Source organism: Malania oleifera, chromosome 4 (genome assembly GCF_029873635.1).
Source record: "Malania oleifera isolate guangnan ecotype guangnan chromosome 4, ASM2987363v1, whole genome shotgun sequence".
NCBI classification, from domain to species: domain Eukaryota; kingdom Viridiplantae; phylum Streptophyta; class Magnoliopsida; order Santalales; family Ximeniaceae; genus Malania; species Malania oleifera.
This window is the reverse complement of record NC_080420.1, coordinates 81,941,790-81,957,098: the sequence shown is the minus strand read 5'-3', so window position 1 is coordinate 81,957,098 and position 15,309 is coordinate 81,941,790. Positions and strand designations below refer to the sequence as shown.

Here is a 15,309-nt window from a genome sequence, read left to right as displayed (position 1 = left end):
CCAATGTTGTGAGTAGTAGCCTCTTCAGCTAGTGGAACTGCAGGACTGTCATCCTCAGGGTCATCCAGCATGCTAAACATGTTGATAGACTCAATCCCTTTCTTAATGGCCAGGGACTCAGTCTTCTGTTTGACTATGGAAGACTTTCCTTTTCCCAGCTCCTCAGTAGCCTGCACTGAACTGAGATGTTGCTCACTGAAAGCGTGGTTTGTTTTATGCTTCCAGACATTGGGAGCAACACAATCATTCATCAAATGCCCCAATTTCTTGTCCCCTGTGAAAAGAGAAGGTTTCCACGAGTATTCGATGTCCATGGTGTGTAGGGAGCCAGAAGGCATCTCGATGGAAATGCATTCTAGAAGATTTCTCTCCATATCCACTTCTACACATACCCTGGCACTCTGCAAGTTTCTCATCAATTTGGTTCTCTCGTCCATATACAGCGGAGCCCCAATGGCATTAGCAATGTAACTCAGCCCCACTTTACTCCAGTAGACAGAAGGAATTCCATAAATACTCACCCAAATAGGAATGCTCAAGGGCTGCAAATCCTTATTCCCACAATTAGGGTTTCATTCATATAGAAACACTGGATTGTTGCCAACGAACCATGGCCCATTCTCAAGCACCCACTTCATCTCTTCTCTCTTACTGAATCTGAAGATGTAAGATCTCGATGGCAAGGAAAAGATCTCAATACCTTGGAACCTTCTCCAGAGTTTCTCAACTACGGACTTCACATACGAGAATGATGGAGCTTTCCCAAGAAACTGCCCTATAAGTGAACCACTCCATTTCTTTTTACCAATTTCAAAGATTTCAGGAGGTGGAGCAACAAGTGCCTTACCTTCGTGGACCACGGGCCTGAAGAACTCTAAATCAGGGCTTCTTCCCGATGAAGTAAAGAAGAGGCTACCCCATTTCGTAGTCTCCCCTGCTTCCCGCCCTCTAGAACCCTGTTGTTGATTGAACAATATCCTCTCATCAATCCTAGCTTGTTGGCTCGAGGAGCAGGACCCAAGACCGCCTTCCCCCTCCATCTGCGAAACACTAGCCAAGCAGAACCAAGCTCAGTCTGATGCTCAATGGAGAAGGGAGACCACTGCAACGATTAAGTGGAAGATCATGTGGACCATCGGTGGAGAGCCTAATTGGCGCACGATAGCCTCGCCTGCGTAACCTGCGCCGAGAGCATCACAGATCCCCAATTCCCTAAATGCTGGCTTTCCCCTTACTTTGCTCATTTTTATTTTAAGAAATTTGAAATCTCTTGAATAACTTAAGTACGATTGTATTTATTTTTATTTAGAAATATTTGATCTTGCTTTGCTCATTCTTATTACAGAGAAATAGGGATGTTGCTATTTAGAAAAGTCCTCTTTTGAATCTATTTGGAAACTCTTCCCAAGTGTAGCACATAAGATTTCAAATGTCATTATTTCAGGGGATTGTTGTAATTACCTTCCGTAGTCATGACTTCTCTCGGTCTTTTTGGAGTTCATTGTCTTCATGTTTTTTTGATTGATGGAAATATCTATTGCCCACATAGATTTGTGCTATGATTTCTTTGGCTATGATACTGATTCTTGAATTTATGTTTATGAATGCATGGTTAAATTTACCTAAAAACCTTAAAATAATAAATTCTATGACAAAACTCAAAAGTGGGGCAATAGTGTCCTTTTGGGATTCTGTGAGGGAAGTCATATGTTACCGGAATACCAAATGGTCATTGGGTGGAGCAATATTTAAAGGAAAGTAATTTCAAATCACAATGAAGAAGCAAAGGTCATGCTTGGTTAATGCTTGAAACAATGAAGTTATCATGATACCATTTATAGAATGGTGCGTGAGGAATGCTAGTTCCTCCCATTGTATAATTGTACTCCAGAACTTGGCTCTAATATCGCAGACCAGCACTGTTGGCTTTGTGGACCTAGGATTAGATAAATACCAGTTAATTGGTAGTAGTTAAGTGATTTAACCACATATAGGTAAAAAAAAGGTTAGTGGCGACTCCATAGAAATGTAAAACCAAAGCACAAATAAACACCCACAAAATCATTTTAGGGTCGCCATCCCTTATTCTCTTTCGAGTCGTTGAATGCCTAGTCCACACATGTTGACAAGGATAAACATCTTTCATTCATCCGTCAAATTTGTTTAAGGGAAGGTGATATGATGCTTCCTTATACATTAGCTAAATCTCTTATTTCTCAATCTCTTTATTCGAGATCTCACCTTTTGATCTTTGAGGAATATTGACGAGCTAGCCCAGACATAACATTGATTAACATAGTTGTAGATTAGTTGTCATTGGGAAGCCTGCCCTCCTTATTTTTCAAATCTCAATAATTATCGATATCATGGTTGCAATCTCAACTAAATTGGCAAAATTTATTGGTATCTCGTCTTCTTGTTTTAGCTTTCAACTTCATTGGCAAGAGAAATATAGTTGTCATGTGATATTTGCATCAAGGTATTTGACCTATGCAAGGTTAGTGTTGTATAATCATTAAGGTATGGCTTCCAATCATCACTCTTCTTATTCTTCAAATGACCTTGTAAATTAATGCTTGACCAATCATTCAACCTCTCTTTTCTCATTTGCTCTTTCTTGCAAGAACAACAAATATATCTTTTTTTTTTCCTAAATTTGAACGTGTTTATCTACCCTAGTAAGTAGGTCAACAAATTCATGTTGGCAAACTCAATAGATAAAAGGAAAATTTAGAATTGTTTGATCCTGCTGCATATGCTACCATTTTAATGTCTTGACTTAGGTATAGATTTTAACGTCTTGTCTGAGGCTTGGAATCCATTGATAATCATCCTATAGACCTTTCTTCAAGGAAGAAGGGATTTCCCATTACCTATCTTTCTTCTCCTCCTCATTTTCTCTTTCCTCACTATGAATTGTGCTTGATCAAATGAATGGACTTAGCTGATGATGTCATCCAACTAGGTATGCTTGCAAATACCATCACTTATCAAATTTGGAGTGATTGAATTTGGCTATGTTTTGGAGCGCATTGTGTATGACCAATCCGACCACATTAAGATAAGCCATTATCATGCTTGGTGCTTGTTAAGAGATCTAATTGATGCAAAGAATTTAAAAAAAAAAAAAAAAAAACCCTCATCCAAAATTCTGAGTATCATGATGCACTATTTTTGGATGACTTTCGATTGTGAGAAAGTGAGTCTGCACATGATCATTAACAAGAAGATGATTTAAAACAATTACTAACCTCATCTTGCAACATTGTAGTATCTCAAGATCAATAACTCTTAAAAGGTTTAAGTCTTTCAGCTTCTTTTTTCTTTCATTTTTTTTTTTTTTTTCCAGTTGAAGCGAGAAAGGTTATAGTCTCATGAAAGAATTAGGTACTCAGCTTTCCTAGCTTTAACCATTTGTGCTTTGATTTCTAGTTATCGAAACATCTATTTTTGAAGCATCACGTCCCATATTTGTCTATCTTCTACTCAAACCAGCAAAAAGGATATTGTTAGCACTGGAGGAGTCCATGGGTGGGTTTGATACACATGAGAAAATACCAACTTTACCCAAAAGTTTAAGCCTATTGGGTATTGGACCCAACCATGTATATAAGCACCCATCACTCAATTTTTCCAATGTGAGAAAAACTCACAAATGGAATTCTTAACAGTCTCCCCCTCAAGCCCAATTTCCCAACAGTTGCTCAAGTGGGTCTTACCAACGACATCTTACGTGCCTCAGATTACATTCCACGTGCCTATGAACCAATCCTACCTCCCACGTTTTGACCCTATTCGAATCCATCCTAGGCCTAGATGATCCTTATTGGCCTTGGTCACACACTTGGTCCTCCAACTGTTAGCACGTTAGGAGAATTCACATCACGTCTTGACTTTTACAATGTCGTTTACCCAAAATTATGAATTGTCAGCCCTGATACCACTTGTTAGCACCAGAGGAGTCCATGGGTGGGGTTGATATACATGGGTGAACACCAACTTGACCCAAAAGCTTAAGTCTATTGGGTCTTGGATCCAATCATGTATATAAGCACCCATCATCCACTCAATTTTCTCAATGTGGGACAAAGTCAAGTGAAATTCTTAATTGATATATGGGTTTCTAAAATAAAGAAAATGTCTAGCTTGAAATTATTTTATCAAAGCACTCAAATTTCTCTAAGAAATTTAAGCTAAAAAAATAAGAAATCTTAATTTTATCAAAGCGCTTAAATTTTGATTATCTGTAGAGACCACGTCTCAGGGCCCCTGACAGGAAAGTTGAGGGAGCAAAGTTGCCAGAGAAAAGGTTAAAATTAAAAAGAAAAAGAACAAAGACAAAAAGCATTACCAAGGCCCATAATTAACTAAGGAAGATGGAGGAAAGGGAAATGAGAAGCTACGAGAGCAGTCCAACAGGGCAGCATCATGGCCTCTTGAAAACTTTGTATTCAGGATCAGACCATTGTGCAAACAACCCTAGCTCTTCCCAAGTGGCTTCGATTGCGAATGTTTTTTTCAGCCAAACAAGGCACATTTTAAAGCAAGCCTACACACTTTACTTCGTCCACGAACACTGCTCGTCTTCGCGTTCTGCGCCGAACCATGCCGAATAATGGGCTTCCCTGTTATACCCTCGGAGGCTCTCTTTGTCATCTGGCTTGTTGCCTATACATGGCCACCATTTGGCATACTAAAATAGACAGTAGGATTTCATGACAAATGCTCAAAGTCCATAGAGGATTATCATGTTTGTGGATATTATGAATGATTAAAATCATGAGGACGTGCGCTGCAAAACGGGGCTCTTTTTTTTTAACAATAATATATTTTTAAAAATGATGTCTTGTGCTTGGTGAGCCTGCAGTTTTAAGTATTCTTAATTGATTTTTTTTTTTTTTTGAAAAAAGTAGACAACATTAATACAATTTGCTTTTGTATTTCATTAAAATTTACAAAAATTTAAATTTGAATTCTCAACTCTAAACTCCCAACAAAAGATAAGCATTAAAGTAACTTCTAACTCGAAATATAACATGACATCTAAAAATACTAATATTACATGTGGTCTACAAAATATTGTGAGTTAATAATGAAATGAAATAATAATATAAATGAGAAAAAAAAATAGTACAGTGACAAGTTTTCTTAGTCGTAACAGACAAAGACGGCGGTAGACATCCCACCCAATCGGTTACCTGTCATTTGAAGCTAGCAACACTATATACGCTTTAAAGTAAGAAAGAAATAATAAAAACACACTTTTAGAATTTAAAGAAGAGATATACACCAAATCCTCTTTTTAGTTAATTATATATGAACTTTGACATTTAAATCCTAATAATTTCATTTGAAGTAAGTGATGAGCGATTAAAAATCAATTTTGGGGCAAATCTCGACACAATTAGTTATCAAATTCCTTTCCTTTCTCCCAAGGATTCTAATAATATAAATGTCTCACGATTTTAAAAACAAGCTACCGTTTATTTAAGGTCCCTTAAGTATCACTATCAAAATTAGAGAAATAAAAATGAAAAATGAAAACTGTTGTACTTGTGTGTGGCTTTTATACTTGGTGGGAATCACAAACAAATGAAGGAAAGCATAAGATAAAGGTCTTCTTATGTTGGCAACAGAAGACTCGTCAATGAGTGCCTTGTGCTCGTCGACAAGTAGATACTGAGAGCTAAAAAATCTCAGAGTTAAAGACTCGTCGACAAGAGAATAGACTCATCGACGAGTGGGTTTCTTTGACTCGTCGACAAATCCCCGTTAGCGTGACGATTGCCTGGCTAAGAGAGAAGAATTCAAAATTTGAATTTGAACATTGGGATGGTTGGGTATGTTGGCCTTACAAGGCTTAAAATCTTGTTATCTTGTTTTGATGCTAACAAACAAGTGAAATTTAATGTATTTGTGTGAGTAATGATATTTCAGGGTTCATATATGTGAAAGTAAGGTCAAAGTGCCCACAAGGATCAAATATGATAGAAGCACGGTCAAAGTGCTCACAAGGATCAAATAAAGCTTAAATGAACCAAGACATGAATTACTTGTTGAAGAACATGAGGACATGAATAAAATAAAGTTGTTGAAAGTCAAGGCATCTTAAAGTCAAAGTCCAAATAAAGGCAAGTATAAGGAAAAGCTAAAGAATATGGAGTTTGAAGAAACGATGGATCAATCCAAGGACCAAAGCATGAAAAGGACTCAAGAACTAGAATGTTAAATTAGAAGTCCTGTAAGGTGCTTAATGTTTTAAAATATCATTGAAATATTTTGAGGTCCCAAGTATATTGCAACTGGCAATCATAGGATCAATTAAAGGGCTGCAAGGGCGCCATTATCAAAAACGATTTGAGGAGCTACCGTTTCCACCTTCATTTGATTTTCTCTAAAGGGTCTTTCTTGCAATTCAAGATTATTTCAGCAACAAGAGTCATATGGCCATCTGCAACTCAAGGAAACTTTTTTCCTTGATTTTATATGAGTGATCCACATCACCATTAAGAAAAGCTTTAGAGTTACAAAATAAACCAAAAAAGCTTCAAGCAAATTTGTGTCAATTCTAAAGAGATTTTCTACCAAGAACCTCCCTTCTCTTAAAACAAGGTTACAAAATTCCCCCGTGACTTTACTGCATTAGATTCCAATCATTGCCCTTCCACAGGAAAATTTAAACGTCCTGTCAACCTCCTTGAGGACAGAACAAGGATAATTAACCATTCCAACCTAGAAAGAAAAAGGATACTATGTTATATTTATTATGTGGGGATCTTATACTTGGGCTCATAAACAAAGGAAGAAAAAAGCATTATGGAGGTAATGGCGCAGCAACAGCCGGGATCGTCGACGAGTGTCCTGTGCTCGTCGCCAAGTAAATCCCAAGAGTAAAGAAAATTTGAGATTCTGAGATACCGAGAGTAGATTAGAGACTCGCGAGAGTAGAGTGGGTGATAGTCAACAGTGCCTCTCGGCTCGTGACGAGTGCCCTGTTCTTGTCGACAAGCGCATCTGGCTTCTGATGAGAAAGAATTTGAATTTTGAATTAGAACGTTGGGGGGTTGGTATTGCAGGGAAACTTCCGACGGGGTCGATAAATATGTTTGATGCCGAACCACGTAATCCTCATGTTGATTCTGTGTTTTTATTTTTCTAATTGTGTTTCATTTACTTGTTGTGTGTTATTATTAAGTTGTGCATCCTGATCCAATGACACAAAATACTATGTAGTACGATTCAGCAGTTGAAGCCTACCTACCTAAATGAGAAGTGGAGGGCCCAATGATTAATCTTGCCCCCAAATTTTCAATTGACCTAACAATCAGCCTTACTAGCATCGTTTTGTGATGAGAAGGAGGGAAGATAGCAAAATGGTAACACTCCACCTTGTTATTATGACCCAACAAAGTAGTCATTTGCTCACCTCTGCCTGATCAACTCTTGAAAAGCAAACCACAACTGTAGCTTCATTACAACGAAAAAAAGACTAACATCCTATAAAAATACCCAAAAGGCCTCTTAACAAATCAAGCTAAAAAAGGGGTTCCCCTTGGTAAGGATAAAAGACATCAGCCAAACACAATTTCCCAACTGAATCTTCCTCAACGAGCATGGAAGGAGAGGAAATGATTAGCAGTGACACTCCTCAACATTCTATTGGAAAACCTACATGGGACCATAACAAACAGGTAAGGGAGAAAGGGTCACCTTGTCTTAAACCCTTTCTCCCTTGAAAGAAACCCCTTGCAGTCCCATTGATGAAACAAGAGTGTACCAAGGGTTGCACATACTGCCCCAATACATTGAACAAGCTCCACGGGGGTGATCCAGGCATTCCAGAACCCCACAAGACAAAACCTCTAGCAAACAGAGTCATAAGCCTTCATATAATCAAATAGGCAATTTTGGCGCTCCCTCCCCTAAGTTCAGATGCTATTGACGCCACAACTCCCTGTGCCAGTAGAAAGTATCCTTGATGCTCACCCTTTAATGAAAAGAAGATTGATCAAAACCCATTGACAAATCGCCAAGGCAAAGTCTGCAAGCTTTTTGCCATTAGCATGGTAATGCATTTGTAAATAACATTACAGCAGAAAGGGGTCTGAGAATTCTTATTGTCGGCAGGATTTCAGCTAGGAACCGAGAGTAATGATAATGAAAGTAGTGTCGATGTGCTTCAAAATCTTCCTTTACTGAAAAATGAGAGCATTCTTCAACAAATCCTCCCCCAAACTATCGGCCAGCAGAACTTTAAAGAATTTTGCATTAAACCATTAAGCCCGAGGCCTTTGATCTGCAAAAGAAAACATTAACTTCTTTGATCTCATTACCTGTTATCCTTACTCAGCTTCTGCTTATTGCTCTTCCTGCTAGGTGAAAACCACTGATCACTCTTAAATAAGCAATATTGCAGTCTAAAACATTTCATCAATCTTTCCCTATTAGGTTCTCATATCTTCCTCCTCTTTACTGAATCACCTCTCTATTTCGAATAAATTGATCTGGTTTTTCAAATACTTTCCCTTTAACAAAAGGAATGGAAGAAGATTTATTACCATCACCAATCTTATCCAGTCAATCATGGACTTCCGTCTCATTCTAATCTTCTCGATTATTCAAACTGAAAATAGTCTCCTCATTTTCATTAGAGGACTTAGGCTGATTAGGCCCTTACCACTCCTTCTTCAGCAGGACAAGCAAATCTTTCATAGCACTTCAACTTTCTGCCGAGGAGGGCTGAAATGCATAGATGGAATTTTTTTCAGATCCTGTTTTAGGCCTTTCAATTTCTGAACTAATTGAACATTGGGGGGGCCCATTCACTATTACATTCCCGTATTCTCCACAATTTTCAGGAAATATAAGTGAGGAAGTCCCAGCAATTCAAAAACTGAATGGGGAGATAAAAGCTTCACCTTTAGGGTCTAGCGAACCAGGGAGGCACAAGATCCAAGACACTTGGAGAAAGAATTCGCCATGAAAGACTCGAAACATCTCAGAGGACTCTGTAGAGATCAGAACTCTATCCAGCTTTCGTCTAATTGCCTTACCTCTTGTGCCTGCAAGGTTAATTAATATCCTATTTTGATTGCTACAACCAAGTACCACTTACATGCTTTGTTGTAGGTGATGTATCTTTCAGGACTCAAGAGAATGCCATGTTAAAGAATTCATGAAAGCTTATATTTCAAAGAAAAATGATCAATATGAAGCTTAAAGCATTGATTCAAAAATGGATTTAAAGATAAAGCTGGAAGATCATGAGATCATGAGGATTAAAGAGAACTTGATGAAAGCTCAAAAAAAGGTGAAACAAGTATAAAAGCCTCAAGGAATTCAAGAATTGAAAATTTGAAAGAGTTTAGAAAATTTCATGTAAGTACTTCAAAAAATTTAAATATGGATGCATGAAACTCTTAGGTTAATTTATTGAACCTAGATACTTTTTAACATACTTGGAAAATATTTTTATAAGGTCAAAAATTGTTTCAAAAAGGTTAGAATAATTTTTGGAATGAAAAGCACCAAAAAGAGGATTTCTCAATTGCTGTCAATTTTTCTACATCTGCATTGATGTACATTTTTCTCCATCAAACAATCTTTATTTTAACATGTGTTCAACATGGAAGTTTTAGGATTTTCTCTTAGCTTTCATTTGACACCAAGAACGTCAAATTTGGAGTTACACAGAAAAAGTTATGACAAAAAGACTGAAGGGTGCTTGAAGTTGACAGCATGACAGACGACTGTCTGTGCATTTTGAGACGTCTATCCGTATTCAGACAGACAACTGCCACCTTGCTGTCCCTTTAATTTAACTAGACAGCCGACTGCCAAAAATGGACAGTCAACTGTCACGCAGCTGTTTTGAAATTTTCATAACGGTCAAATTTTTTAAATGAGGTTGCTTGGGGCTCAAACTTTGTGAAAACTTGGGGAATACTCCAAGTTACTTGAGGAACAAGTTAAATACTTGTCTACATCTATAAATAAGCCTCGAAGATCATTGAATTAATTAACTAAGAACCAAGAATCAAATTCAGCACTCTATACTCACTCAATTGTTCTCATCATTCAAAGGCTCTCAAGCTCACATATTGTGCACGAATTCAACTGAGTTTTTGCAGATCTTCTTCCACCAGAATTGTGTTACAAATTCTAGATCTTTCAATCATTGAAAGAATTAATCGGTGATATACTTCATTGAGCTTCAAGTTAAATTCCATATTGTTATTTACTTTGAAGTATATAGTTTTGAATTGTTGTACTAATCAGCTCTTGTAGGAGCAAATTCTTTGTACACAAATATTTGATTTGTATCTTTTAAATTGACGATTCCAAAGGTTGTTTGGATCATTGCCTAAGTAAGGGGATATTGCTTAGAGAGGCTGGCTCTAGCCTAATTGAAGGAGTGACCGAACGAGGGTACATCGTTTGGAGAGACGGGCTCTAGCCTACTGAAGGAATGTGTAAACGGTATTGTTCCGCCCGGCAAAGGAACTGAATTTAGTAATCCTTTGGTGGTTTGCCAAAGGTGAGGACGTAGGCTGGGTATAAGCCGAACCTCGTAAAAATCCCGGTCTCACTCTCTCTTTCCCTTACTCTTTTATTTTCAATATATTTAAATTGCTTGGATGGTTTAATTGGTAATCATACAAACTACGTAATTTAAAAGTTAAATAAACTTAAGGTTCAATTTTGATTTGGGATTGCGGAAATCGAAAGGGAGTACGTTGGTTGATCAAACTTTTGCGGAAACCTCAAAATGAAGTACGTTGGTTGGTTAACACCCAAAGAAAAATTAACTAAGAGGTTATTTAAATTCTGAGTTATTTGGGATTTGAGTAGTGATTTGCATTGAAGAAACAATTTCATATATTCAGGGCTTAATTCAAATTTATATATCCAGGGCTGACAACAAAAGCTGAAAGTTGAATCTAATATATTGATTAAAAATACTGTGGTTGAATGGTTTAAAGTTTGATATTAATTGGAATGTGTTTATATTCCAAAAGTGCTTAATCTTGCAAGCTTTCATCAAACTAAATAAGTGCTGCAGTTAGCTTGTACTTGGAAAATCAATTGGTTGTTTGATTGAACTTTGTATTGGTCATTTGTTTTGTAGTTGTGGATTAAACAAAGAGAATTTTCATTAAGTTACTACGTATATCTAGATTGAATATTTTTTATTGGTTTGAATAGTGTGGTTGATTGATTAGATACTTGATTGTTTAAATATTTGAGGCATAAAAGGAACTAAGCTCTTGTGTTATTGAAAAATTAAACAAACAAGTCAAGAATTGGTTAAAAGAAATAAAAGAAGTTTTAAAAGGAATTAAAAGAAATTTTTAAAATCCAATTCACCCCCCCCCCCTCTTGGGACTGAACCTTACTTTTCATCTCTTTTGTTGGACCACGTGAAGCCATCTCCTATAGCTGGGGCGTCATCCTACTCAAATTCACAAAGAGAAGCCTGGAAATCCAGCATTCCCCTAATACTATGTCACTAGGACTGTTACTGCTCCCTGAAGGATCTTTAACAGTATTGAAGTCCCAGACAAAAGCCAAGTGTCGCAAATTCTATCTTTAAGAGCACCCAGTGCACTCCACAATTTTCTCCTTTCCATGTAGTCTATAGCACCATAGACAAAAGACAGCCAAAGACGGCCAAAATCTGACATTACATGGATGGACAGCATCTTATTATGCTTTGCAACTTCTATGAGTTTAATCTTTGTAGGATCCAGCCCTACCAACATACTAGCAGCAGTCACTATTCCTAAAATTATGCACAAAAATTCAATTCTCATTCAGCATTTTAGAAACTGCAACATAAATCTTGGCCTTTACCTTGGTTTCAAGCAGCCCGATAATCTTCAGCTTATGATCTTTCATGAATCTTCTAACTTCTGTTATCTTGACCAGGCCATTCAACCCTTTGGTGTTCCAGCATCCAATATTCATTTAGGAGTTGTTGTGTTTTCAGGTAATACTTGCATCTTTGGGGTCTCCCCCTCTTGTTACCTTTATTTCCAGCCTGTTCCTAATCTCTCCCTGCTTTTCCAGCACTATCTGAATTATTGCAAGAAGCAGAAATAAAGATGAATAGGCCATTCTCAGCAGATTGGATTCCCTTACCCTTATCAATTTTAGTTCCAGCATTTGTAGGGCCATTGCTGTCATCTGTAATCTGCCTTCCAGCCCCTTTGTCCGACCCAATGTTGTGAGCAGTAGCCTCTTCAGCTAGTGGAACTGCAGGACTGTCATCCTCAGGGTCATCCAGCATGCTAAACATGTTGATAGACTCAATCCCTTTCTTAATGGCCAGGGACTCAGTCTTCTGTCTGACTATGGAAGACTTTCCTTTTCCCAGCTCCTCAGTAGCCTGCACTGAACTGAGATGTTGCTCACTGAAAGCCTGGTTTGTTTTAGGCTTCCAGACATTGGGAGCAACACAATCATTCATCAAATGCCCCAATTTCTTGTCCCCTGTGAAAAGAGAAGGTTTCCACACGTCCATGGTGTGTAGGGAGCCAGAGGGCATCTTGATGGAAATGCATTCTAGAAGATTTCTCTCCATATCCACTTCTACACATACCCTGGCACTCTGCAAGTTTCTCATCAATTTGGTTCTCTCGTCCATATACAGCGGAGCCCCAATGGCATTGGCAATGTAACTCAGCCCCACTTTACTCCAGTAGACAGAAGGAATTCCATAAATACTCACCCAAATAGGAATGCTCAAGGGCTGCAAATCCTTATTCTCACAATTACGGTTTCATTCATATAGAAACATTGGATTGTTGCCAACGAACCATGGCCCATTCTCAAGCACCCACTTCATCTCTTCTCTCTTACTGAATCTGAAGATGTAAGATCTCGATGACAAGGAAAAGATCTCAATACCTTGGAACCTTCTCCAGATTTTCTCAACTACGGACTTCACATACGAGAATGGTGGAGCTTTCCCAAGAAACTGCCCTATAAGTGAACCACTCCATTTCTTTTTACCAATTTCAAAGATTTCAGGAGGTGGAGCAACAAGTGCCTTACCTTCGTGGACCTTGGGCCTGAAGAACTCTAAATCAGGGCTTCTTCCCGATGAAGTAAAGAAGAGGCTACCCCATTTCGTAGTCTCCCCTGCTTCCCGCCCTCTAGAACCCTGTTGTTGATTGAACAATATCCTCTCATCAATCCTAGCTTGTTGGCTCGAGGAGCAGGACCCAAGACCGCCTTCCCCCTCCATCTGCGAAACACTAGCCAAGCAGAACCAAGCTCAGTCTGATGCTCAATGGAGAAGGGAGACCACTGCAACGATAAAGTGGAAGATCTTGTAGACCATCGGTGGAGAGCCTAATTGGCGCACGATAGCCTCGCCTGCGTAACCTGCGCCGAGAGCATCACAGATCCCCAATTCCCTAAATGCTGGCTTTCCCCTTACTTTGCTCATTTTTATTTTAAGAAATTTGAAATCTCTTGAATAACTTAAGCACGATTGTATTTATTTTTATTTAGAAATATTTGATCTTGCTTTGCTCATTCTTAGTACAGAAAAATAGGGATGTTGCAATTTAGAAAAGTCCTCTTTTGAATCTAAGATTTCAACTGTCATTATTTTAGGGGATTGTTGTAATTGCTTTCCGTAGCCATGACTTTTCTTGGTCTTTTTGGAGTTCATTGCCTTTCTTGTGTTTGATTGATGGAACATATACATCTATTGCCCACATAGTTTTGTGCTATGATTTCTTTGGTTAAGATACTAATTCTTGAACTTATGTTTATGAATGCATGGTTAAATTTACCTAAAAACCTTAAAATAATAAATTCTATGACAAAACTCAAAAGTGGGGCAATAGTGTCCTTTTAGGATTCTTAAGGTGAGGGAAGTCATATGTTCTTGACCGGAATACCAAATGGTCATTGGGTGGAACAATATTTAAAGGAAAGTAATTTTAAATCACAATGAAGAAGCAAAGGTCATGTTTGGTTAATGCTTGAAACAACGAAGTTATCATAATACCATTTATAGAATGGTGCGTGAGGAATGCTAGTTCCTTCCCATTGTATAATTGAACTCCAGAACTTGGCTTTAATATCGCAGACCAGCACTGTTGGCTTTGTGGACCTAGGATTAGATAAATACCAATTAATTGGTAGTCGTTAAGTGATCTAACAACATATAGGTAAATAAAAGGTTAGTGACGACTCCATAGAAATGTAGAACTAAAACACATATAAACACCCACAAAATCATTTTAGGGTCGCCATCCCTTATTCTCTTTCGAGTCGTTGAATGCCTAGTCCACACATGTTGACAAGGATAAACATCTTTCATTCATCTGTCAAATTTGTTTAAGGGAAGGTGATATGATGCTTCCTTATACATTAGCTAAATCTCTTATTTCTCAATCTCTTTATTCGAGATCTCACTTTTGATCCTTGAGGAATATTGATGAGCTAGCCTAGACATAACATTGATTAACATAGTTGTAGATTAGTTCTCATTGGAAAGCCTGCCCTCCTTATTTTTCAAATCTCAATAATTAACAATATCATGGTTGCAATCTCAACTAAATTGGCAAAATTTATTGGTATCTCGTCTTCCTGTTTTAGCTTTCAACTTCATTGGCAAGAGAAATATAGTTGTCATGTGATGTTTGCATCAAGGTATTTGACCTATGCAAGGTTAGTGTTGTATAATCATTAAGGTATGGCTTCCAATCATCACTCTTCTTATTCTTCAAATGACCTTGTAAATTAATGCTTGATCAATCATTCAACCTCTCTTTTCTCATTTGCTCTTTCTTGCAAGAACAACAAATAGATCTTTTTTTTTTTTCCTAAACTTGAACGTGTTTATCTACCCTAGTAAGTAGGTCAACAAATTCATGTTGGCAAACTCAATAGACAAAAGGAAAATTTAGAATTGTTTGATCCTGCTGCATATGCTACCATTTTAATGTCTTGACTTAGGAATAGATTTTAACGTCTTGTTTGAGGCTTGGAATCCATTGATAATCCTATAGACCTTTCTTCAAGGAAGAAGGGATTTCCCATTACCTATCTTTCTTCTCCTCCTCATTTTCTCTTTCCTCACTATGAATTGTGCTTGATCAAATGAATGGACTTAGCTGATGATGTCATCCAACTAGGTATGCCTGCAAATACCATCACTTATCAAATTTGGAGTGATTGAATTTGGCTATGTTTTGGAGCGCATTGTGTATGACCAATCCGACGACATTAAGATAAGCCATTATCATGTTTGGTGCTTTTTAAGAGATCTAATTGATGCAAAGAATTTTA

General features: G+C 37.7%; 2 protein-coding genes across 2 annotated transcripts in view; both read right to left on the bottom strand.

The window, feature by feature from the left end:
- Positions 1-15,309, bottom strand: part of LOC131153597 (chaperone protein dnaJ C76, chloroplastic-like) — a 45,983-nt gene that overhangs the window by 18,223 nt on the left and 12,451 nt on the right. The gene's annotated exons all lie outside the window — the stretch shown is intronic.
- On the bottom strand, positions 11,789-12,691 carry LOC131153598 (uncharacterized). The gene is made up of 2 exons (XM_058106011.1): positions 12,142-12,691; positions 11,789-12,057 (listed from the first exon to the last, which is right to left on the bottom strand). Exons 1-2 carry the CDS (start codon positions 12,644-12,646, stop codon positions 12,047-12,049), a joined length of 516 nt encoding a protein of 171 aa, XP_057961994.1. The 5' UTR covers positions 12,647-12,691; the 3' UTR covers positions 11,789-12,046.